A 25383-nucleotide genomic window follows, 5' to 3' on the forward strand; every position below is an offset into this window, starting at 1 on the left:
ATTCTACTTCAGAAATAAATACCAGCAGCCACCTTAACTGAACTAATGTTGGTATTGAGGATTGATTCTGTTGATTTGACATTTGATTTGAAATTAATTTATAAATGCCTTTCACAACTATATATAGGATGTAAGCACAATGATTATACTTAGTCAGTATGCTAGGGAAGTTAGTAGAATGAAAACAGCAACTCTCCGGATGGACTTAGAACACTTTACATCTGCAGCACTCTCCAAAGTGACGTTCCCCTCTCTGTAACATACCTACCTATTCCTGTACTCAGTCAGTCGGGTGGCTGACTAACCTGCATTCTGACTCTACATCTTAGAAGGAATAGCAATCCCTGAGGATGACGCTAGGACTACTGAATCCATCACTGCTGTTGTTTCACAGTGAAGAAACCAAGGCTCAGAGAAAGTGAGTCCCTCTGCTATGGGAGAATCATTTCAAATGTAAACCACAAGCAACTCCCCACCCCAAAGCACGGCTTGCAGCAGACAAAGCTAAGACCAGTAGCAGAGCAGAGAGGGAAAGGAATGGACTCTGAGGGAGGAGAGTGTCCACTGCAGAAAAAGAGGGGCCCAGAACAAAATACAACAAGGGATACAAGGGGTAGGTAAGAGGAAAAGATGAGGTCACAGAGTCATTCTGTGAAATGACTGAGCATACCAGCTAAAATATTGCTAGAAAATCTACTACAGGGTAATGGAGAGAAAGCATCGGGCTCCACAGAACTCATCACACACAACTCTTCTCCTAGTGCCCAGTGCCCCCATCTATCTGTGAGCACAGCTCTCCTACTGCCCAGTGCCCCCATCTATCTGTGAGCACAGCTCTCCTAGTGCCCAGAGTCTCCTGTCTGTGAGCACAGCTCTCCTAGTGCCCAGTGCCCCCATCTATCTGTGAGCACAGCTCTCCTACTGCCCAGTGCCCCCATCTATCTGTGAGCACAGCTCTCCTACTGCCCAGTGCCCCCATCTATCTGTGAGCACAGCTCTCCTAGTGCCCAGAGTCTCCTGTCTGTGAGCACAGCTCTCCTAGTGCCCAGAGTCTCCTGTCTGTGAGCACAGCTCTCCTACTGCCCAGTGCCCCCATCTATCTGTGAGCACAGCTCTCCTAGTGCCCAGAGTCTCCTGTCTGTGAGCACAGCTCTACAGACACTTCCAGAAACTCTACTTAACTCCTTAAACAGAAATTTCAAGAAGAGTTTTTGTCACCACACAGCCAAAAGGCTCTGTACCCATCAACCAACATACAGTTGCCCTGAGAAATTTCTTTAAGGACTGTCTCTAAACAGTGGAGTAAGTAAAATCTAATCCCATTGCCTTTAAAAATGGTACTCAACTCTTCCCCAGCTTACTTTAAACAGGTAACTAACTAAAGGAATAGAGCAGACTAAATTGTACTGCATGCAGCAGGAGTTGATCTATGACATCAACACTACACATCAACTAGTTCCAGGATAAACACACTGTAATTTAGAGACTTAATTTAATTAACTTAGTAATTAAATCAGAAATACTTTCAGACAAGAGATGGGTGAAGTGTGTGAAATATTATTTCCTCCTGGTCAAAATAGAGAAAAGTTGGGTCTTTAGTCTTGGCCTGAGTGGCTATCCAGTACAGGGGAGGCGCTACGGATAGGGTGAAATTCCTCTACAAAGGGCTTTTCCTGATACTACTGAATCAAGCTACATATTGCAATACAAGCTTCTATTTCCAAAACTTCAGAGGGCTGGGCAGTGGGGCTCACGCCTTTAATCCCAGCACTCAAAAGGCAGAGGCAGGCAAATCTCTAAATTCAAGGCCAGCCTGGTCAACAGAGAGACTTCAAGAAGGGCCAGAGAAACCTTATCTCTAAAATCCATCTAAAAAAACCAAACCAAAGTAAATAAAACCAAACCAAAACAACAACAAAAACATCAGAGGGTTGAGAGTGTACTTTTGTTGAAAGCCGTGGTTTGACCACCATCCCTAAATAAACTAGGGAGTGGGTGAATGGCCACAATTCCTAAATGTCTGAGTTGGAGGCAAGAAGAAATTCAAGATCATGCACAGTTACATAATACGTATGAGGCCAGCCTAGTAGATATGAGAACCAAAAAACAAAACAAACCCTTGGCTAACGTGGCTCGTCATCTAAAAATATTTTAGAGAGATCCTAAATTGTTTTTAATTCCCAATTTACAAACCAGGCAGTCAAGTGAAAGAAAGGAAAGCTAGCTATGACTGGGAGTTACTGATGAGTAGACTAGATAACAGACTTACCTGGGATACTCCAGAGACCTCAACCCTTAAGTAAATCTAATCTTGTCTTTTCACAGATGTTTTACTTGTTTTCAATCAGTAGTCATACCAACAGCCCTATTTTACCTCTGTATCACAGATTTTCTTTTCTCTTTTTTTCCTTTTCAGAGAGAGAAAGAGAGTAAAAATGTGTGTGTGCCCGTCCGTCCACTATAAAAAAAAGTTCATAACTATGTCCTGAGATTGCGTTGTTCATTCTCCACAGAACTCTATTGAAACAGTTAATAAACTTACTAACTATGCTTCACGGTAGCTCATCTAAAGTTCTTTCATGCAGGTCAATCAAGAATCTGGCTTTACCTGGTGGAGATCCCTAAAGACTGATGGCTGTGTGAAAGGAGCTATCTCTACCAATATAACAATATGCTCTCCTAAAGTGAAAGACAACTATATAAAATTAGATCAGGCAAAATTACACTTTATTTCTGTGGGCTAGAATGTCTATATCAAAATATTAATAAAATAATGGGGGGCTGGAGAGATGGTTTAGAGGTTAAGAACACTGGCTGCTCTTCCAGAGGTTGTGAGTTCAATTCCCAGCAACCACATGGTGGCTCACAACCATCTGTAATGAGATCTGGCGCCCTCTTCTGACATGTGGGCATACATGGAAGCAGAATGTTGTATATGTAATAAATAAATAAATTTTTGAAAAATAAATAAATAAAATAATGGAAAGATAGCTTAGTGGATAAGAGCACTGGCTGTTCTTTCGGGAGCCAAGTTTGGTTCCTAGCACCCACATGGTGGCTTACAACATCTTAATTCTAGTCTTGGGGAGATCCTATGATCTCTTATGGCTTCCACAGGTGCTGTATGTATGTGGTGCACAGGCAAACATACACGCAGGTAACACATGCCATAAATTTAAAAAAAAACAAACAAACAAACTTGGAACCTCAACCTAAAAGCAAGGCATATGGTTTCTGTTGTCTTTCCATTACAAAGCAGTTGGAAGTTTTAAAGAATTTTTACAACATGCTACACAAAAATTCAAGCTTACAAACATCCTTTAGCTCCAACAGCTATGTGTACATTAACAATTCTAAAATTTCAGTTGTCTTAAATACCTTCTACTTCAATCTTACATGAAAGACAGTAACTGTTTCTATGATTTTTCCATGCATGTTACTGTCATGTCAAATGGGGAAGAAAACAATGTAAAAGTAAACTCTCTCTGGGCAGTGGTGGCGCACGCCTTTAATCCAAGCACTTGGAAGGCAGAGGCAGGTGGATCTGTGAGCTCGAGGCCAGCCTGGTCTACAGATCTAGTTCTAGGATAAAGCTACAGAGAAACCCTGTCTCAAAAAAACTATAAAAAAAAAAAAGAAAAAGAAAAGAAAAGCAAACTCTCAAACTACACAGAAACCAGATTAGAGTTTGTTCTTTCTTCTTAGACAGAGTCTTTCTGTGTAACTCAGGCTTGCCCCGCAGTCCTCCAGTCTAGCAGCTCAAGCCTAGATGTTACAAGAATCCCTTCCACACACAGCTCAAAAAAGTTCTTTCACAGTAAAAGCAGGTACCAAATATAATTAGCTTCATTTCTATAATAATATATATAATAGGTTTCCTTTTTTCCTTGTTTGAGAAAGGGTGTTAACAGTCCTGGCTGTCCTAGAACTCACTTTGTAGACCAGGCTGGCCTAGAACTCACTGAGATCTGCCTGCCTCTGCCTCCCAAGTGCTGGGAGTAAAGGCGTGCACCACCACCTCCCAGAAGGTTTTCATTTTTTAAAGTAGTACAAGTTTTCAAGTCTCAGAAGAACTAGTGCTAGAGACATTGATAAGAACATAGAGGCCTAACACCAGCCCTGTGCTTCAGAACTGCCTGCACATTGCTCTATACTGGACACCGCTCTACACTCTACGCTGTCCACTGCTCTATACTACATACCTCTCTACAGAATCAAAGGTCAAACAGACAGCCTTGAACTGGAATAAGGGCACAGGGTTAAAAGTGCTTGTTCTTAAGAGAGATGAGTTCAGGTCCCAGCACCCACACCAGGCACACCACCTGCAACTCCAGCTTCAAGGGATCTGATCTCTGTGTACATGCACATACAAACACTCAGATATACACACAGATAAAAATAGTACGTAATCATTAACAAAAATGATGAGCTAGGTATGTTGCTGTGGGTTTCTAGCCAAAGCTAACTGGGAGGCTAAGGCAGGAAGATGATGACTAGAGAGCTCAATAGTTCACAAACAGACTGGGCAACCTAATGAGTCTCGGGAATAAGACAATAAAAGTGACAGGTAAATAAATAAATGGTGTACAGGAACACATGAACATCTGTAATGATTACTAATGCTTGTCAACCTGACAGAAGCTAGAATCACTAGGACACATGCCTCTGGGATGTCTGTGATCATCCATGAATTGAAGGAGGAAGATCCACCACTTCAAGGGCTAGAATCTCAGACTGTAAAAATAGGGGAAAACTAGATGAGAACAGTATTCATTAGTCTCGGCTTCCTGGCTGTGGATGCAGTGTAATCAGGTGCCTCTAGATCCTGTCGTCATGGTTTTCCAGCTACAGCAAATGAAATTCTCATGTGAGCCAAAATTTACCCTCCTTAAAATGCTTTTTCAGGGTGTTTTACCACAGCAACAGGTCAAGAACACATTTTTCCCCCCAGAATATCCCTTATGGGTTATGTAGTAGCATTTCATTTGTATTTTAATAAATAAAGCTTGCCTGAAGATCAGAGAGTATAACAGCCCCACTGGTCAACCTCACAAACCAGGCAGTGGTAACATACACTTTTAATTCCAGTAGCCACACTAGCTGCTATAGAAACCGGGCAGTGTATGCCTTTTATCACAGTACTAGAGAGGACTATAAAATGGGAGGAGATAGCTCTCATTCTGAGATTCCTGGAGGCAGGATCACCATTTTCAGATTAGGGTTGAGATAAGAGCCAGTGACTGGCTGTTTGCTTTTCCGGTCTTCAGGTTGAACACCAACACCTGTCTCTGAGCTTTCACTAATCATGCTTCAGGGTCAAAGAAAGGAGCACAGGATTAGTGGAAAGACAACAACCTAAAACCATGGAGACTGGCTTTGATCTTATCAGCCCCTCACTGAGGAGGGAACTCAAAGAAACCCAGAGTCTTCTGTGCATTAGCTCCTTGCTCCAGAAAAGAGATAGGTGGATCCAGTGGGATACAGGAGATTGACTCCCAGGGAAACAAGAATCTGAAATCCTGTGCGTGCACACAGGTTCAAATGTGTGTTTGTGTTGAAATTAAAGACCAAAGTTGGCTGTCATTCCTCAGGAGTCACACTGTGGATTTTGGGTTTTGGTTGAAATGGGCTCTCATACCCTGGCACTCACCATACTAGCTAGGGTGTGTGGTCAATGAACCCCAGGGACCTGCCTGACTCTGCTTTCTTGTGGCTGGGATATAAGTGTACGCCATCTGGTGTCTAGGCTTTTTTATACACAGATTCTGGTGATCCTCACAGGTTCTCATGTTTGCAAGGAAAAACACATTAATGGCCCAACTTAAAAAAAAAAATTAAGGTAGGGTGGAAGTTAGAGGATGGTAAAAAAACTGGGCGGTGGTGGCACATACCTTTAATCCCAGCACTCAGGAGGCAGAGGCAGGCGGATCTCTGTGAGTTCAAGCCTGGTCTACAAAGGAGTTCAAGGACAGTCAGGGACACGTAGTGAAACCCTGTCTCAAAACCACCCCCCCCACACACACACACAGAGAACGTCAGAGAATTAAAAAAATGAAATGGAAAAAAAAACTTTTTAAAACTTTGGGAGGAGAGTGCCATGCATATGTGTCATTGCATGCATGCCACAGAAAATATTCTGAAGTCAGAAGGCAACTTGCTGGAGTCAGTCCTTTCTTTCCACCAGGAGGTTCCAGAGATAAAACTCAGAACATGAAGCTGGTGTTTAAGAACCTTCATCCACTGAGCTGTCTTACTGGATAGAATAAACTAGAGATAGGTGTCAAGAGAGCCTGAGCAGAGGAAAACGATCACTCAGCAACTTGACGATAGCTGGCTGACTTGAAGTTCTAAACGATCCAGAAAGGAACCTTCCGAGAATGGACGTTTATGATGCCATCTTTGGAACTGATCTTGAACTTGTGGGTTCTTGCAAACTCCCTTGTGTTTCTTCTAAGGTTGGTAGATTAGATGAGTACAGAACCACACCTGGTTTATTTACATTCCTAATCTTACCTTTAGATTACTTTCTTTTTGAAATACACTGATTAGAATCTAGAGTAAACAGCTAAAGAACTTTGCAGGAAAATGCACAACCATACAAGACTATCACACAATTTCAAAAAGTTCACTAAATCTTCTTGAGCTCACAGTTCAACTAGATAGATTATCAGACTATTAGTTTAGGAAAATGTTTCTTAAACTATAATATGCATGATTCAGAAGCTTCATTGGTGGGTGGGTTTTGTCTTTTTAGTTTTTATCTGTGCACACAAACTTGTGCGTGACGTCTGTGTGTGATAGGACAACTTGGAAAAGCTGTTTCTCCCTTCCATGATGTGGATTCAGGAAACTGAGCTCAAGTTACCAGGTTTGCTGGTAAGCACTTTTTTAACTATGGAGCTCTCACAGTTCCAGCTAATGTTTATTTCTGGGTTGTTTTATTTGGGTGGGGGAGGGCAAATTGAAACAAAATTTTTAAAACTGTTGCTCTTTAAAATTCTCTTATTATTAAATTGTTATCTATCATGTGTGGCCCACACATGCTAATGCTCATTACGGGGACCAGATGACAGATTGCAGGAGTTAGTCTTCTGTTTTTAAGGTGCCAGGGACTAAACTCAATTTGTCAGGCCTGGTGGCAAGCAACTTTATCAAGGGTTCCTCAAGCCATTATGACAGCATTGTGTTTTGTTTTTTCTTTCTGAGACAGGGTCTCACTATGTAGTCCTGACTGCCCTGGAACTTGTAGAGATCCGCCTTCCTCTGCTGCTTCTTGACTGAGGACTAACACGTGTGCTGGTACCACCATGCCTACCTAGCCCACAGTCCTGTCTTAAATTATATCTGCTGGCCACTCAGAAGTTGTCTCAAACACACAAAAAGGTCATGACTAAAATTCTTAAAATTAAACTGTGGTGGTACTCAGAAGAGCAGAAGTAGAAAGACTGCACAGATAAGGCAAAGCATAGCTGTTACACAGCAGGGTCTTGTCTTTCATTTTGAGATAGTGGTTCTCTGTGTAGCCCTGGCTGTCTTAGAACTCACAGAGCTCTATGTGCCTCTGCCTCCCATGTGCTGGAATTAAAGATGTGCACCACCACCACCTGAATTTTTTTTAAGTAAGTAAATAATTACAAAATTAAATATAAATAATTAAATGTACCAACTCAGCTTTGGTCTCCTAGCACTGAGGAGGATGGGTGTAGCATACACGAAACCTGGCAGAGCTTTATTTAGAGAAGAGGAAACAAAGGTGGATTTAAATCACCTAGAAATGGCAGCACTGGGGTTGTTTGAATCGAGCCACCGCCAGGATGCCATATGGCATGCACTTAAATCATTGGGGGTCGGGAGTGACAGAAACTGTCTCTGAGCACACTATGGAAACTGAGGCAATGGTTCCTCTGCTTTCCTTCATCCTCACTTCTCCCAACCATCATGTGAGCATGATTCTTTCTGCTAGAAAACATCCAAACCAGAAGATTCTCTCTCTTTCTTTCTTTCTTCCTTCCTTCCTTCCTTCCTTCCTTCCTTCCTTCCTTCCTTCCTTCTTCCTTTCCTTCTTTTGTATTGTTTACTTGTTTTTGTTTATTTGAGAAAGGATTTCTCTGTGTAGTCCTGGCTGTCTTGGAACTCACTGGTAAACCAGTCTGGCCTTGAACTCACAGAGATCTGCCTGCGTTCACCACCACCACCCAGCTCTAGCACATTCTTGGTAACTGGTAAAAATTTTTTCTCTTCAGCACAGAAACTAAGTAACTTAAAAATTTATAAAATTTATAAAATTAGCACTTGGAAGACAGAGAGGCAGGCAGATCTCTGTGAGTTTGAGGCCATCCTGGTATACAAGAGCTAGTTCCAGGACAGGCACCAAAGCTACAGAGAAACCTTGTCTCGAAAAAACAAAAACAAAACAAAACAAAACAAAAAAATATACAATTAAATCCAATGAGTTCACATATCTAGATATGTAGAGAAAGCTAAATTATGATCTAATGAATACTATCCTATAAAAACTAAATAACAAAAATAGTCCATTAACAAAGACATCTGGTGCATCATGACAAGGAATCTTAAGGATATTGTCTGAAACCCTGTAATCAGTTTTTTTTTTTCCCAGCAGTTCTATCATTACACTCGACTAGACTTGTATGCCTGCAGAATTCATGGGAGCACAAGGGTGGAGGCTCTGCCAACTGGATCTAGCAAGAATGACTTTGGCAATACGAAGCACCATTAAAGAACAATCAATGTAATTAGCCTTAGGCAGCATCATCTGACTCAAGGAAGATTTATCATCATGTTATTGACTCTTCTCCAGTCTACACTGATGATGGCATCTAAGGATTCTACCAATAATGAATTTATTTAAATTCTCAGTGGATGCTGAAAAATAGCAATACTGATCATCACTAATGCTATTATAGAAAGTTTCCTGAAAGATCAGCATAATGGACAAATTTAAAATCCATTCAGCAAACCTTGGTCAGTAAATAAAAAGTGTCTAAAGGGTAACATCATATTTATTAGAGTAAATCAAAAAAATACCAGCCTACAAGATAAACTATATTCCTCAGATACATAAAGGAACAATACACATCTACGACTGAAATTTCCCAGGAAGGCAGTCAAAATTTCACTGATATTTTTTCCCTTAAGTTGTAAGTAAATTCGATAGCACTGAGGATTTCATTCACAAACTTAGGTTTTACCTTCTGCTATGTGTGCTTACTATCTCAGGAAATCCAAGGCTTACACAGGAATCCTTTTTGGTGGGGTCTAAATCTTGGGTAACTACATCAAACACACAAATATGACGTTTAAACTCTTAGTTTTATTACACGTGTGAAGTAGGAGGGAAGATGTTAAGCAGGTCTCTCTCTCCCTCTCTAGGCCAAGCTGGCCTCAAACTCAAAACAATCCTGGTTTCAGCCTTCCAAGTACTGGGATTTCAGGCATAAAAAAACCCACACCTAGCTTGTTATCACTATTAATAGCAATCTCTATAGGTTTGTTCTTCTTCATCCTACATATGGATGACAGCCCTAACCCTCCAGTGCTGGGATTAAAGGCGTGTGCCACCACCGACTGGCCCAAGTGAATCTTCTTAATCAATGGCTTGTAAGACACCTTAGATTTCTTTTCTAAGCCTTCAAAAGCTCTCTACTGCCTACTCCATAAACATCTTACCTAGTCTAAGACCTCAGCCCTATTTTTTACATCTTCACCTCTGCCTTCAGCACCCACTTACATATGCTCTTAACAGACATCCTATGTCTTCTCACAACTCCTAGAGTAACCAGCACATTGTCTACACTGTAGGATGCATACACATTTTGCATATCTACATCATACTGACATGTCACAAATGCAGAGCTTCTGGATTCTAATCCCTTTCACAAAACCGTGTGCTATAACTTGCACAGAGAACTGAGCACTGGGACACTAATATTGTACAATGCACTTACACAATTGATCACGTGTTGAAGCACCTGGTACTATTTATGTATACGTGAGATGACTACCCTCCTGTATTATTTTCTAGTACACTTAAACCCACCAATCTGATGGCTCTTCATTAGCTATAAACAGTCTTGGGTTCTCAGTTCAAAACAATTAAACACCTGCCTTCTAGAAACGTTATCATTAAAGTCCTTCACAAAGAAAGAGGAAGAAAGCCAAGCGAGCAAACAGTCCACAAGTGGGAAGCTACAGCACATTAAAAAATGCCCTCATGGAGCACCACCACTACATCCTGCTCCATCTTATGTCTCTTCTCATCAGGTCACAGAGGAATTATCAGGGTATAGCCAGGAAAGGCAGAGCCACCCAAGATCACTGAAGGGTTTCTTGACTACACAGAAAAGCCTCACTGTTTGTGAACAGCCTTCCACACTGTCTCCTGAAAAAGGGCAGTGGCCGAAACAGTTTAGATCCGTGGGCCTGGAGTCCCAAATGAGTCTTGGGAAATGCACAATCCACACTTGGACTTAAACTTACCCCCTTTCCCCCATCTCAGATGCCAACATCCATACTCGCTGCTGATTGCCAGCTCCTGCTCCTTGCAGCAGCCCAGCATGCTCTCTGCTGGTGCCAAATACCTTCCAGCAAACCCCACTAACTTCTGAAACTGTCCTAGAGGGGTAAGGCAAGTCCCGTATTGTACGTCCTCTGTGCATGTACTTATCACTCTTTTTAAACACATATCATACAGCACATTTTAAAAGGGGCTCTGGGAAGGGAGGTAATACCCTATTTTATACCCTATGGGATATAAAATACTGATAGCTTTTAAAAACGGGATTCTCCTTACCCCTACAGGCCCTCTCCCGGCTTCAGAAAGGTGCTGTGGTGGCTGTGATGCCACCGGCAGAGAGCATGCTGGGGGGTCACACAAAGCAGGAGCTGGAGATCTGCAACAGGCCTGGGAGTTGTGGACCTAAAAGAGAAAACAGTTTTAAGTTAAGGTGCCCATCACCCCCATCCTGGTTACTAGGGGCACTCAGCACACAGCAGGTGTCTGCATGAATCTTTAAAAAGCAGAGAACCACTGACATCACCAAGAAATTGTTTCCCCCATGGAGTTAACTTCCCCCATATTAGTCAAAGTTGTTTCTTTATTTCAGTGTCAACACCTGCATGACCCTTCTGGCTCTATATTTTAACCTGGGTCCATCTTTAGAGTATGGTGTGTGCCCCTCAATATAACCAAGTTAAGATGCAGCAGCAACATGCTTCGCTCACCATGACAGCAGCATTTCAAAGTGCCAGACAGGAGAGTCATGAGCAGACAGACACACTGAGCTTTCAGAAGAGTTTCTGTGCTAAGAGGCTGGGAACACCCAAGGGTTGGGGGGGCCAAGAAAGTCGGGCCACTTCAAGAGACAGCAGCGTAAAGCATGACAAAGGAATGCACTGAAATGAGCTTTGGTTTCCTCAAAATGTCCCCAAGTGAGAATAATAAACAGGCAAACCATATCAAGTTCAAGAGAGGTATTATTTCTTCTAGGGACCAAAGTCAGCTTTAGTGTGTCCTACAAGTCTTTTTAAAAGGAAAACACAGAAACCAGCAGAGAAGGATGCAAAGCAACTTCTGAAAGCCAGCACTGTCCCTTGAGCACAACACCTCAGACAAGAGCTTCCAGCTGCACCCATTGAATATTCAAGAGCATATAACATATAAAAGTCTAACTGCAGCAATTTCACATGGTACTAAATGAACTGTTTAAAGAAACCCACAAAATTCAAATACTTATATTAAAAACCTGTTATTACAGTTATTTAAGAATCAAAGAAGCAAACTTTAACATAACATCACATCATCATCATCATCATTATTATTATCTTGCTGCGTGTAACTCTTTTGAGGTCATACTCTATATAGACTCTCATTCCTACTAGCTCAAAAGATGGTGCTAGAACCATACCCCCATGACTCCCAGAACAACAGCAAACTCCAAGTATAAAATACAACTGTGTGTTATAGTGTACAGTACGGTCAGTATTTTCACAGTAAACAAAAATTAAAACAGAATATCTAGTTAAATGTTTGCAGTCAGGAATTCAATTAACCAGAATTCAAATTCAAGTATCAAATCCTCCTCCATTCTAATGAAGGTTTTCAAATTTTTAAGAACCTAGTGAAGCATTTCTCAACATGTTGGGATAACCTGTTTTAAATATACAAATAGTTCAAGTGATCATTACAATATTTTAAGCATTTTAAGAAAAACCAACCTTCTCCAGGCAAATTATCATTCACAAAAATCAGAAAACACTGGTGACATCTGGATCTACCCTAATTTTCTCAATAGTTTTTGTTTTTCTGACACTTTTTTTTTAGTTGGTCATTAATAGAAAGATCCAAATACACAGAAGAACAGTGAATTTCCAGCTGTAAGGAAACGAGTTTGAATGAAACTTCAGCAATATTCTTGGCATAGTAGATTTCTACAAGTATCATTATCTCAAATTTTTGTAAGCTCTTTGAGAAAAAAAGAACATGTAGTTTCCTGCATTGAAAATTTTCACATAGATAACATGTTCAGTAAATTATATTTAGAGGTAAATATTTTAAAGAAATATATACAATTAAACAAAACATCAATTACTTCTTGGGAGTCGTAAAAGCCAATTATATTAGGAGAAAAATGAATTATACACCTTTGCAATAATTACATACCATTAAAACTTTAGTCACCTGCTCTGCCACTGTTGACAGGAAAAACCTCAGAATGAGACCTCTGAGAAATGAGGCGATTGGGACGGAACTCTGGCTTACTCATCCCCAGAGCCTCGCTTTGATCTCTACCAAGGTAGATGCTTCTCTGTCCATTCTAAATCACATTCACACCATACAAAAGAAATGTGGTGACTGAAAAACATCTTTTAAGATCACTGCTCTGTAACTAAAGAGGTGTGGGATCTGACCAGCCAACAGTTGACCCACCAGACTTCTCCATGCAACTCCAAATGAAAGAATATCCTTCTATCTCACGTCTCTTGAATATAACTACATTGTGAAGACCTTTCATCCCTGTATGCCCTGGCAGTAGTACATAATCATACGTCCAGTACCCGAGTACATATTAACAAAACAAGTGGAGGTGGTCTTTATTTTAGGCAAGGAAAAGGGTGTGACCTCTAGAAGAAGAGTTTGGCATCAATTCAATCAATATGCAGCACCTTCTGCCTTAGAAGTCAGTTTATAGCCAGGCGGTGGTGGCGCACACCTTTAATCCCAGCACTTGGGAGGCAGAGTGTGAGTTTGAGGCCAGCCTGGTCTAAAAGAGCTAGTTCCAAGACAGGTTCCAAAGCTATAGAGAAACACTGTCTCGAAAAACCAAAAAGAAAAGAAAAAAGAAATCAGTTTATATCATACTCTACATATGTACAACTACTATACATCCATTTTTTAAATAAACAAGGAAAATAAATCATAGCATAAGGAGTTCAATAATGTCACAAACACCAACATCTGAGGAGCAGGCCCTATGCTAACAATTTGAATGCTTGACTTTGCATCTAAAAACAATCTACTTGCAAGGTCACAAACAAGGCACATCTTATATCCCAACATCATGGGTTGATCCGCCTAAGCTCATTAAAGATGGCAACTAATGAAACAGAAATGGAAATCAGAAACCTGAAGTCAAAATTCAAACTATCAACCTATGCAGCCTGCCAACCTTCATCTCAGCCCCAGACTAACACTTCCCAAATGCTGAACTAAGCATGTTCAAACCAATGCAGACTCCCAGTTCCATCCCAGCTCACTGAGAAGAAGGTTCTAGTGTGACAGTAACCTACAACTAAAATGAAGTAACCACCTCCCAGATGCCCATGCATCTATGTTCCATGCTACAATCACAACAGCTGTGTACAGCACATAACTCTGGTAATTCACTCATATGCAGAATCCCAGCTGAAGAGAAAGAATTTCTTTGTAGCCCTCTTCTGCTGTACTGTCAGGGGATGCAGGAATAAAAAACAATGAGCAGTAACAAGTTTTTAGAGTGGGTCATGGGTTCTGGGTACAAACTCAACAAGAAATTTCACACACATACATATCCTTCATGGAAACTCATTTGATATAAATAAACCTAAAATTACTCAATCCTAAGAAACCCAAACCATACTTCCTCTAAAGTATGGATGATAGCAGTCAAGAACACAGGATATTCCCATCAGAACACTAACAGAGTGGCTCTGAGTACTACCTAGAAATAAACAACTGGTAGTCAGTATGAGGTATTGCAACTCCTTGGTATTGCACAAGGAATCAAACTAATTTTAACAATATACTCTGGGTTAACTTTCTCAAAATCCATGATTACTTCTAGGTAGAAAATTATTTCATTTATGCTTAAAATTGAGATTATAGAACGTTGATAATTTTAGTAAAAACAAGAGTTCCATTCAGAACAAAAAGTATTAAGCCTTCCTCCCTATCAATCCTATCCAGTGTTCTCTAAAAACGGCTGATGCTTAATGCCACAGATTCTCCAATTAGAATCTAAGGCTGCTGAGGGAAGAAACAACATTCTCTACTTCTTCAGTGCACTCTGTTGGGTTCAACAAAGAACAGAGAAAAGGGTTTGCAACAAATGCTTGTGAGAGGAACAGATTGTGAACATTCTTAACTGCATTCTGGATAAAATACACTTTGATGATCAAAAACAAAATCATCAAAACAAACTAGGTCACACAAAGTGACCCAGAATCCTCTGGAGGCCGGTAGAAGAATAGAGCTGAAGATGCTATCCCAGGTTCTTTTGCTCCACTCAATCTAGACCAAGTGGATCAATCATCTTCAGAAAAGCAGAATGATCTAAGATTCTAGGGGAAAGGGGTAGGTCTCAGTGAGGTCACAGAGGAAGGGGCTGAGCCAAGCACCCTCTGGTGTCTCTGCTCTCTCACCTGCTCAGGCAATTCCTGATTCATCCTTTTAGTTCTTCTCTCTGTAGACTGCCACAGTGCCTCAGGTTTACCCAAATCCAATTTTTTTTTAAACAAAGAAATTAATCTCTCCAAGCCAGGTTAACAAAGATCACAGATTGTCAAGTCACTATTTGTTACCATTACCACTACTTCCAAGAACTGAATTTATTATTTGAGTTCTTGACCAATATATATAGGTCCTGAAAAGAACAGTGCATCTTTCTTGAGTTGTTGACCTTTCCTACTGCCTCTAACTGAGCACACGCTGACACTTTATATACTATGCTTGCCAGAGGATGTCTCCTCATCCCCTTTTGGCTATTTCTTCCATGAATAACTCTAATTTATTTAAACAAGTTTTCTTGGCCTAGAAAGAAGTGAATTATATGACTATAACCCAACAGAATCAATGTTTCTCAACAGAACACATAATTTATTTCCCTTAAAAATGCTACTTTGGCCGGGCAGTGGTGGCACATGCCTTTAATTACAGCACTGGCAGGTAGAAGCAGGCAGATCTCTGGGAGTTCAAGGTGAGCCTGGTCTACAGAGTGAATTCCAGGACAGCCAAGGCTACAACAGAGAAACCCTGTTCCCAGGGGGGGAAAAAAAAAAAAGAACAACAACAACAACCAGGAAAAAAAAACACCCAAAAACACAACAACAACAAAAACAAAAACAAAAAAAAAACCACAGCAAAATGCTATCTTTGGAGTGTTCCTCCATTGGAGTCCCCTCCCATTCTTTACTATGGTGAGTTCTCACTTTTTAATAAACCTATGTTTGTTCTCAAACCAAACAAAATGAAAAAAGGAGAGAGAGAGAGATAAAGACACCTAACCTTCAAAAACCTGGCTCAGTCAATAACTTACTACTCAGTTGGGCCGTCATGGTACACATTTTTAATCTCAGCACTAGGGAGGCAGAGGAAGACGGATCTTACTGAGTTCGAGGCCAGCCTGGTTTACAAAGCGAGTTCCAAGACAGCCAGGACTGTTATTAAAGAAATCCTACCCCGTCTTAAACCCCCACCCCAAAAAAGAACTTACTATGTACTACCATGACCTCCATCTAGTCCTGTGCAAGTATAGGCTATAAATTTAAATATAGTGTGGGATGGTAGCAGCCTTATATGTTACGATGATTTAAAACTTGATAAAGAAGAAGTTATGGAGCTTAGCCACACAGACAAAAGTCATCCAAATTTGGACATTTCTGAGGATGAAATGAGAGGCAATTTATATAATGAGGCATGCTCAATACCACAGACGTGGACTCTGAAGAAGCCCTGAAGCAAGTCCTAGAAAACAACCCAGGCCTCCACACAAAGTCCAAACATTCTTCCTTTCACACACTGAATTCGCCAAATAATACCCAGGGCTTTGGGAGTTCAACACACCAGTATCACCCTGAACTTGGTAACTAGTAGATGGCTACCCATCCCCAAGCCTCAATTCATTGGCTTTTACTCTCTTTAGCAGTATTAGAGTAAGAGCACCACAAAGCAGTCCTAAAATCCCAGCATACATCCTATTTATACCACAAATCCTACAGCACCACAAAGATTGTTTCTGCTAATGTAAACAAGAGAGCACATTTCTTAGTATAACCTCAAACCAAAGGTTAACATAACCCATCATGCTATACTTCAAAGCTAATACTTTGTTTTTTAAAGCCATTTTTCATTGTTCTGTTTTGCCACATTATCTGCTATGAGCAAAATCAACTTCAATCTCTTCTTTTAAAAAAACTTTCTATGAAAAAAACATATTTCCTCTATAATCTGATAAACCAGAGCAAGGAGTCTTGGTTATTCTCATCTCGATCTTTTCATAAGAAGTACACAGAACTGAGGAGAGAAGAAAATGGAGGAAAACTCTATTTCTCTCAGGAGCAAATATTTCACCATCTCTATTTTCATGTGACAACTGCAAGTATATGCTGGACACAGACTCTCAAAGAGAAGCACTATGTGGGTTTAAAATGGACCTAACAGGTAGCACCCTCTATCTCACTTGCTTCTGCAGATAGCTGCATTAATGTTTTAATACTGACAACAGAAGCTTCAGCTTTTATTGCTGCTAGTACCCTAAGCAATTACAGTACCTCAGCAGGAACCTCACAACTACCATACTGTAATCAGCATTTCCTAAGAGATAATGTTCAAACATGAAAGCATCTGCTCACGCTCGCGCGCGCTCTCTCTCTCTCTCTCTCTCACACACACACACACACACACACACCGAGATAGATTTTATTTCAAAGCTATATATTCTCCACGGAACTCTGGTACTTAGTTTAGCAAAAACACATACACAGAAAACAAACACAAAGAAAGCAGTAGCTGCAGCCACTACCAAAATAAACTCTTCTGGTAACAAGGCCACCTCCCAAAGTTTCAGGTATCAGGCAGTATCTGTAAAAAAAAATGTTTGTAAAGAAAGATAAAGAACAAACATCTCCAAAAATGGTAAGAATTCATATTAGCAAGAAAACTAAAAAGAAAGCATTTAATTACAAGATAAAGCTGCAAGGCCACTTTGTAAAACAGCCAGGGAGCTGAGAAGCAGTCTAATAAGAACAAATATTATCTTACAAGTAGGTACACAACTGACTTGCTTTACTCTATTAATTCTTTAAACTGAAATATCACATACATTGTGTGCAAAAACAAACACTCTCAAGTAATGAAGGATTTGGGAGAAGGCAGCCACAGATACAAATGTGTGTGTGTGTGTGTGTGTGTGTGTGTGTGTGTGTGTGTGTGTCTCTCTCCCTCCCTCCCTCCCTCCCTCCACCCCCAATACATTCTCTAGAAAGTTACAGAACTAGGATTGCTCTGCACTTAAAACTGTAGGCTGTGGGGCTGGAGAGACAGGTCAGAGGTTAAGAGTACTGTTTATTCTTCCAGAGATCATGAGTTCAGTTCCCAGCAACCACATGGTGGCTCACAAGCATCTGTAATGAGATCTAGTGCTCTCTTTTTGCTTGCAGGCAGACATGCAGGTAAGACACTGCACACATAATAAATCTTTAATAAATAAATAAATCTTTTTTTTTTTAAAAAAAAGCAAGAACTGTAGGCTGTGGTTCACAATCTTCAAGAAAAAGATCCTGTTCTAAGATCAAAACGCTTAGGATGGTTCACAATGATTCTGCTTCAACAGTGTTGTGCAAGCAAAGGACTTTTAAAAAATAGTGTCGTTTAACTGTGTTGCTCTTAAGAAAGAATATCTTTGAAAAAAATCAAATAAAATATTAATGTCTGAAAAACAGGTGCACATGTGGGTGTGAGGTAAACATGTACACAATACTGAGCTGGGGGGGGGGGGGTAGGGACTCTGTGTAGCACAGACCAGCCTGGAGTTGGTCTGGAACTCCTAGAAATCCACCTGCCTCTGCTTCTTAGCACTGGAAATGAAAGTGTGTCATCACACCTGGCCTAAGTATGTCTGCCATACAAGTACCCACAGACCTATTCTGAGCCTAAAATGTGGGAATCACGGCCTAAAACTAAGGGTTTTGTCAGAAGCACTATCCAGATAGCCTTGTTCCCTGGCCAAACTCCCTTCTCCTAACTTCTGCTCCTGGGACACTATTAAAACTGACCAGGATATAGTCCATACCTGCCATCATAGCAAAATTCTTTTTTGCTTGTTTGCTTGTTTTTGTTTTTCGAGACAGGGTTTCTCTGTAGTTTTTGGAGCCTGTCCTGGAGCTAGCTCTTGTAGACCAGGCTGGCCTCAAACTCACAGAGATCTGACTGCCTTTGCCTCCCGAGTGCTGGAATTAAAGGTGTGTGCCACCACGACCCGGCCAATCATAGCAAAATTCTAACTCTCCCAAGAAACTAGTCTTTGGTTTACATTTCCTACTCATTAATCACTAAACTTGACTTTAGGCTCTTAAGAATGACTGAGAGCAAAGAAACCATTTCTGAGACTACAGAGTATCTCTGAGACTGTCAAAAACAAAGCCACTAAAGGAGTAAATGTTTCAGAAACACTGTTTACAACAGAAGAGCATTACCACAATGGACAAACCAAGCTGATGAAACCATCAACTGCTGTTATTTCAGCACACGGCCTTCAGGCAGGTAGCACTGACCCACACTGGTGGTCACACCAGGAACCCTGCAGAAGCAATTGACAGTCTGTGGAGCTAGAGAGGACACACGGCAGCAGAGGCAGAGCATGGGAAATGCTTACCAGTTTGAAGTCTTGGATGCTGCAGATGAAATATGGTGTGTTTGGTCGCCGACTCTCGATATACACACAGTCTTTAAAAGAAAAAGAAGTTTTTTAAAAAACTGGCATTTATCTTTAAAGAACAAAATACAGGGGCCATAGATCACTGCATACATAAAGAGCTAGGTAAATGTGTATATAAACAAATCAATAACAAAGCAAACCCCTTTTAATAGTAAAAACAAAGCCTTCCTATGGGTGATATTAAATTATAGATAGCATTAAGATGATGGTTCTTTCTGAACATTCTTCGGATAATTTAAAAAACTTAATAGAAGTTTGAATGATTCTGTTCAGGGAAAGGAAACTCTACAAAAACTATCGATATCCAGACAGGGAAATTTAGATGAAGTAATTAACTAAAGATTATCCATCAAGACAGGCATGGTGGCACTTGCTTATAACTCTAGTCCCAGTGAAAGGAAGAGAGGGAGTACATTATTTTAGGTAGACATTCTTATGTCTTCACAAACAGAAACAGCTTTGCCACACGCTACTTTATTTTCAATAAGTATTTTGTGAGGAAGTAGATATCTGGAAAGACTACCTTAACATGCTACTACAATAAACTTTTCACCTATACCATAAAAAAGAATGAAAACTAATCTACTCACCTCTGGGTAATTTATTGTTAAATATGTTTTTGACTGTAATGAAAATCAAGGCAGTCAATCAAAGGTGGAAGAAGTAAACCAAGTTATTTTTTTTTTAAATAGACCTCTTTCAGAAAGAAGAACAGACCACTTTCCTGAGTTACATTTGACATGGCATGGTTGGGCAATTATTTTTGATTTACAGCTCACAGCTGAAGTATAAAAGGCTGCTTTTTAAAACTGTCTGTAAAACCCAGTTTTTTAAGAGAAGCGATGAGTTTTTAGGAAAATAGTGTCCACAGAACAGGAACTGGAAGTAGAGGTATTACACACCAAGAAGCAGGAGTTTCACAGCTATGGAATCTGGGGAGCAGGAGAGCAAGGCCTGCAGAGCAAATGCCATCCATCACACCCTTCCCGGCCATGCAAAATGTGCACACGGACAACAACCAGCTCTGCCAATGTGAAGAAAGCTCTATTTCATCTACTCATTTGTTAAAAGCAAAGACAGAAAGGATTCACAACTTGGAGTCAAGTCCCACTCAGAAAATAGTAAAGACACTTCAGGTTGGATCACAAACACAGCCTCACTAATAGATGTATCTATCATCTATCTATATCCTTCCTGAAAACTTTCTACACAACATGAGGGTCACTGTACCCAAAAGCCATTTCAGGAAGAAAAGAGATACAAATCCATCAAGGTACCAGAATTCCCCTGATTTCTCAGACGCAGACAATGAGTCCATGAAGCCATGTACCCAACTTGATTAAGGATGAGTTAGCCTTGAGCTGTGCACCTTGTTCCAGGGTCCCAGATGACAAGCTAGAGAACCTCTTCACACCATGGCTAATATTTCTCTTCATAACCCTTGTTTATTATTAAAGTAAAAAATAAAAGAAACATAACTCTCCACACAAAAACCTGGCGCTCTAGTCAGGCACAGTGGTATGTCTCACAGCACTGCGATCCTAGGGCTCAGCAAGAGAGAATAACAAGTTGGAGGGCAGCTTGAATTTCAAGCCTGTCTCAAAATTAAAATTAAGAAAAAAATTTAAGGGGCTGGAGAAATGGCTCAGCGGTTAAGAGCACTGACTACTCTTCCAGAGGACCAGGGCTCAATTTCCAGCATCCACATGGCAGCTCACAACTGTCTGAAAATCTGGTTCCAGGAGACCTGACACCTTCACACCAATGCACATAAAAATAAAAGATAAATAAATCATAAAATAAAAAAGGGAAAAAAGAAAAAAATTAAAATTAGTCTAAATTTAATACAATTTTGGAATGGCCCCAAAATTCTTAATTTCCATGTTGTAGCCCTGTTGTAAGCAGCTCTAGTAGTCCAAACCTCCAGTTAGCAATTACATACTCACTAGCCTGAGCACAGAGTAGTCCATGTGCTTTCTTCTTCCGATCCCCACGAAAAACCATACTTTCTTTAAATTAAGCTACTTGTTCACTGCCTTAAAAAGACACGTCACTTCTTCAGTGGATGAAGTTCAATGTTCCCCAAATCTCCTCCCCTGGGCTACATCTAAATAAAATACCAATTCCTCTGTCCAGTCTGTGCCAGCCACATCTTTTCTTTATTCTACGTGTTCTGACCATACACAGCTTACAACTAATTCTAAGGTGGAAGCAGAAAGAATACATTCCCATGGCTCCTCTGCAAAAAGGGATGAGAAGAGCTCCTTTCTTCAATTGATCCTAGCAATTCACATTCCCGTATGTTCCATTAGTTGGCAGTCAGATTGCCCACATCGCCATCATCTCCAGAGCTCTGAAAATAGTACAACAGCAATCTCTGTGTCCACCTAGGATGACTGCCATTGGTGTGCTCAAAATCAGACAAACCTCAATTAAGTAAAAGGTGTTGGACAATGAGGCCTAGCTAAAAGTCTGATGGTTTTAACAGAGAAAGGCTTTGTATATCTTTTTATAATTAACAGAGTCACTTTTAACATAAACCCTCTCACTCTGGAAGATAAACCACCATGAACTCATACACTAAAAAATTTCCACTGTCAGGTGTGGTGCGCATCATTACAGCACTAGATAGAAGGCGGGGGGGGGGGGGGGGGGATCGGATCACGAGTTCAAGGCCAGTCATGGACTACACAGTGAGTCCAAAACTAGTCAGCCCCACATGAAATCCTGTTTCAATAACTAACTCCCACAGCGCCGCCGCCGCCCCCCCCCCCCCCCGCCAGCTTTTTAGAGAAAGAAGCTGGGCGGTGGTGGTGGTCCACACCTTTAATCCCAGCACCTGGGAGGTAGAGGAAGACATATCTCTGTGAGTTTGAGGCCAACATGGTCTACAAAAGCTAGTTCCAGGACAGGCTCCAAAAGCTACAGAGAAATCCTGTCTTGAAAAACCAAAAAAGGAAGGAAGGAAGGAAGGAAGGAAGGAGGGAGGGAGGGAGGGAGGGAGGGAGGGAGGGAGGGAGGGAGGGAGGGAGGGAGGAAGGAAGGAACCTGCATTATGATACAGCTAAACTTAAGAAAATGTTCATCTATAAACACACCAAGGTATCAGTGCTAAGGGAATAGGCACTGGGGGCGAATGGCAGCTGCTGACAACACAGCAGTTTCTTATCTCACTGGACATGACTCAAGAAGGCTGCCTGAGGGAAAGGCTGCCACTCGAGGGAAAAACCTGAAACCTGGACCTGTGGAATTATCACACTTACTTATTAATTAATGCCTTTTCCCTACATACAAGCTATCTTTTTTTATTTAAACAATTACCATGGCAATTCAAACTGATTCCAAGCTGTGAATTTACATAATGATTTCAATGTACAAAGTTGGTATCTGTAAAACCTATGGTTGTGTCAAAAATCTCAAAATTTTAAACATGCATGAAAGGGCAGATAAGGTCACTATAAAAGTAGGTGACAAAACAGATTCCTTTGATATAAAGAATAGTAAATCATCGAGAAGATCTTGAGTCGTATGAGCTAAATATTTTTTCAAGCTGTGTAAATTTATCAACCAGGGAGAGGAAAATGTACTGCCTCGATCAGTTTTGGCTAATGCATGTTTTAAATAAAATATAAAACATTACTGCAGTAAACTTTTTCTTCCTATAAAACAGGATGATCTGTTTTAAGAAAATACACTCTAGGAAATAATTTGGAATTCAAGCCTCACAGGAAATATTTTTCCTTTTATTGCCCTTAAGGTGAGAACCTTGCCCCAGCCCCCAAAAAGGTTAAATTGAGGCCAAATAGTCATTAGAAGTATTTTCTCTCTGATCTCATTAACCAATCGGCTTATTTAAAATGGTTTCTATAAATGTTTATAGCTAGCATAAAATCATTTATTTTATTTGTAGATCTGTCTCTGTTTGTTTCTGCAGTGCTGGGGATGTAACCTAGGGCCTTATCCATGCTTGACATTCCCAGTTCCAAAGCAGTTCATTTGAAACGGCAAAGTTAAGAACAATGTCAGAGCGCAGCCGCAATGTGTGTCCAGTAATCTTCTAAAGCCAAAATGATTTGGCAAGACTGTCATGCATCTTACTACTGCACGGCTTATCTGAAGCTGGTTGTAAGGCTCACGTTAGTCAGCTGAACTGATGATCTGCAGACTGACAACACAATGATCACTGCAGACACCTTTTGTTTTAAATGGTAAAGCACTTCTTTGGAAGCAGCAGCTCTAAAGGGCGGAGCAGACAGCAGTTCTTTAAACGCACAATGCACGTTTTCAAAATCACCCACAGGAAAGCAGGCGTTTACCAGATTGAGTCAACAGTTGCTGTGGAGCAAATACACATTGTTTTAATCTTAAAATCAGCATGCCTGAAATGGCCAGAAAAAAATGAATGAGGCTATTTCCATCACCATCAACTATTCTGCACAACACGTGATAACCAATGCTTTATTTTAGCAGGGATGTCTGAGAATGAGATCAGAATATGTTCTGAGTCTTACACTCTTAACACTGAGCCTCTGCGCATGGTGTCACTTCAAATGCTTGTGAACAGGAGCACTAAAACCCATGATTTGGAAGATGATACTGAACAGGGATATTCCTGGCTGTTTCTCATAACCTCGACATAGCTTTGTGTCTAAGAATCAATGCTGCCATCTGCAAACAGAGCCCTCGCTGAGGGGAGGGAGGAAGTCAGCCAAATGTGAAGGCAAATTCTCCAGGCAAAGAAAAGCCTCTGCCTTTTCAACCCTCAGCAAATCAGCAGGTTTATGTAAATAGAGCAGTGAAGCAAGTTCCTCAAGGGTAAAAATCATAGCCTGCCACATCAGGCAGTCTGTCATCGTGAAACACAAAGCACCTATCAGCATTTTCCTGACAGTCTCCTCACCAAGCAGAGTGGACACCTACTTCACCCCCTAATTTAGTAAGCAGATCTGGGAGCCCTGGCATTAAAGCTGCAGTCACAATGTGCGGACCATGTTCAGCCACCGCTCTGCCCCATAAAGAATTCCCCCATCACTGTGTTTCCTCTATTAATCCTTGAAATGCTCTCTAGTCCCCTTGCAAAGAACAGCACTGCCACTCTAATAGAATTTCAAAAAGAAACCCTTTCCATGTGAACAAAGCCTTTCTCACAAAGAGATTTGCAGAGGCACAGCTGGGTAGCCCAGCAGTGAACATGGGAAGCTGACCTTCAGACTTCTCTGTTCTTTCATTTCTCCTCCATGCTATTCCTCTATCCCTGACATTCAAACCATCCAAAAAGGTAACCGTTGGTAAAATGTTGCAAAATTAAGTTCACAAGTATCCCTCTAGTTAATGCAAAGGTCTGCCAATTCCAATGTGGAAAAAGTGTGTGTGTGTGTGTGTGTGTGTGTGTGTGTGTGTGTGTGTGTGTAATATGCACCTGTATAAAGTCATGCCTGCCTACATATGTGGTGTGAATGCCAGAGGAGCTCCACCTTGAGACAATGTCTCTTCTGAACCTGGAGCTAGGCTTCTTAGAATCAGCACTAAAATCCAGGTGCCAGGAATCCATTCCAGAAGCACTGGCAGACTGTGGGCCTCTAGCAAACAGTCTCATCTCTACCATTACCATCCTCAACACAGCCAACGGCAGCCACACTATTCACTCTCACCTTAACGTGATCAGCAGTCTACAGAGCAGACGCCCAGAGCGTCTATGAGAAGCAAATGAAGGAAGACATGAAGACAGGAGTCACAAGAGACCCTCCCAGAACACTAAAAAGAAAGATGAAACATTACTTCACAAAATGGCAAGTGGGGAGCGGCTGCCTTTCACCTTTCTGCTAGACAAGAGATACTAACAATGTCTGGGAACAGTGGAGAGCTTCAAAGGGAGAAAGGACACTTTCCCTCCCTGCCCCTTAGCTTTTGATTTGATTCTGTCAACTGTTACCAAATCTGAGGGTATCATCTTGAAAAGTATAAACTCAGTAGAAAAATGTCCCAGGTAGAATAAATCTGCCTCCATCCTCTTCAAACTTTATAATAACTGAATCCATATGCTGAAATGTCTATCAGTTCTAACTAAAGCTACAAAGCTTGCATGGGCTCTTATCTAAACACAGAAGAGCATGGTGGGAAGAAATGGCAAAGAAGAATACCACAAACTAAAGAAACTGTTTTCAAATTTAGA

At 40.9% G+C, this 25383-nt stretch overlaps 1 protein-coding gene across 8 annotated transcripts in view; it reads right to left on the reverse strand.

The window, feature by feature from the left end:
- Positions 1-25383, reverse strand: part of Rere (arginine-glutamic acid dipeptide repeats) — a 353454-nt gene that overhangs the window by 188837 nt on the left and 139234 nt on the right. For 7 of the 8 annotated variants that reach the window (XM_085690231.2, XM_085690234.2, XM_085690233.2 and 4 more), the window contains exons 3-4: positions 19149-19219; positions 10814-10939 (exon numbers count right to left, since the gene is read on the reverse strand). In XM_085690231.2, the coding sequence (XP_085546357.1) occupies positions 10814-10939; positions 19149-19219 (197 nt within the window). The remainder of the gene's footprint in view (positions 1-10813; positions 10940-19148; positions 19220-25383) is intronic. The other variant, XM_085690238.2, reaches the window with a different exon arrangement.

This window comes from Myodes glareolus, chromosome 6 (genome assembly GCF_982192425.1).
Source record: "Myodes glareolus chromosome 6, mMyoGla1.1, whole genome shotgun sequence".
NCBI classification, from domain to species: domain Eukaryota; kingdom Metazoa; phylum Chordata; class Mammalia; order Rodentia; family Cricetidae; genus Myodes; species Myodes glareolus.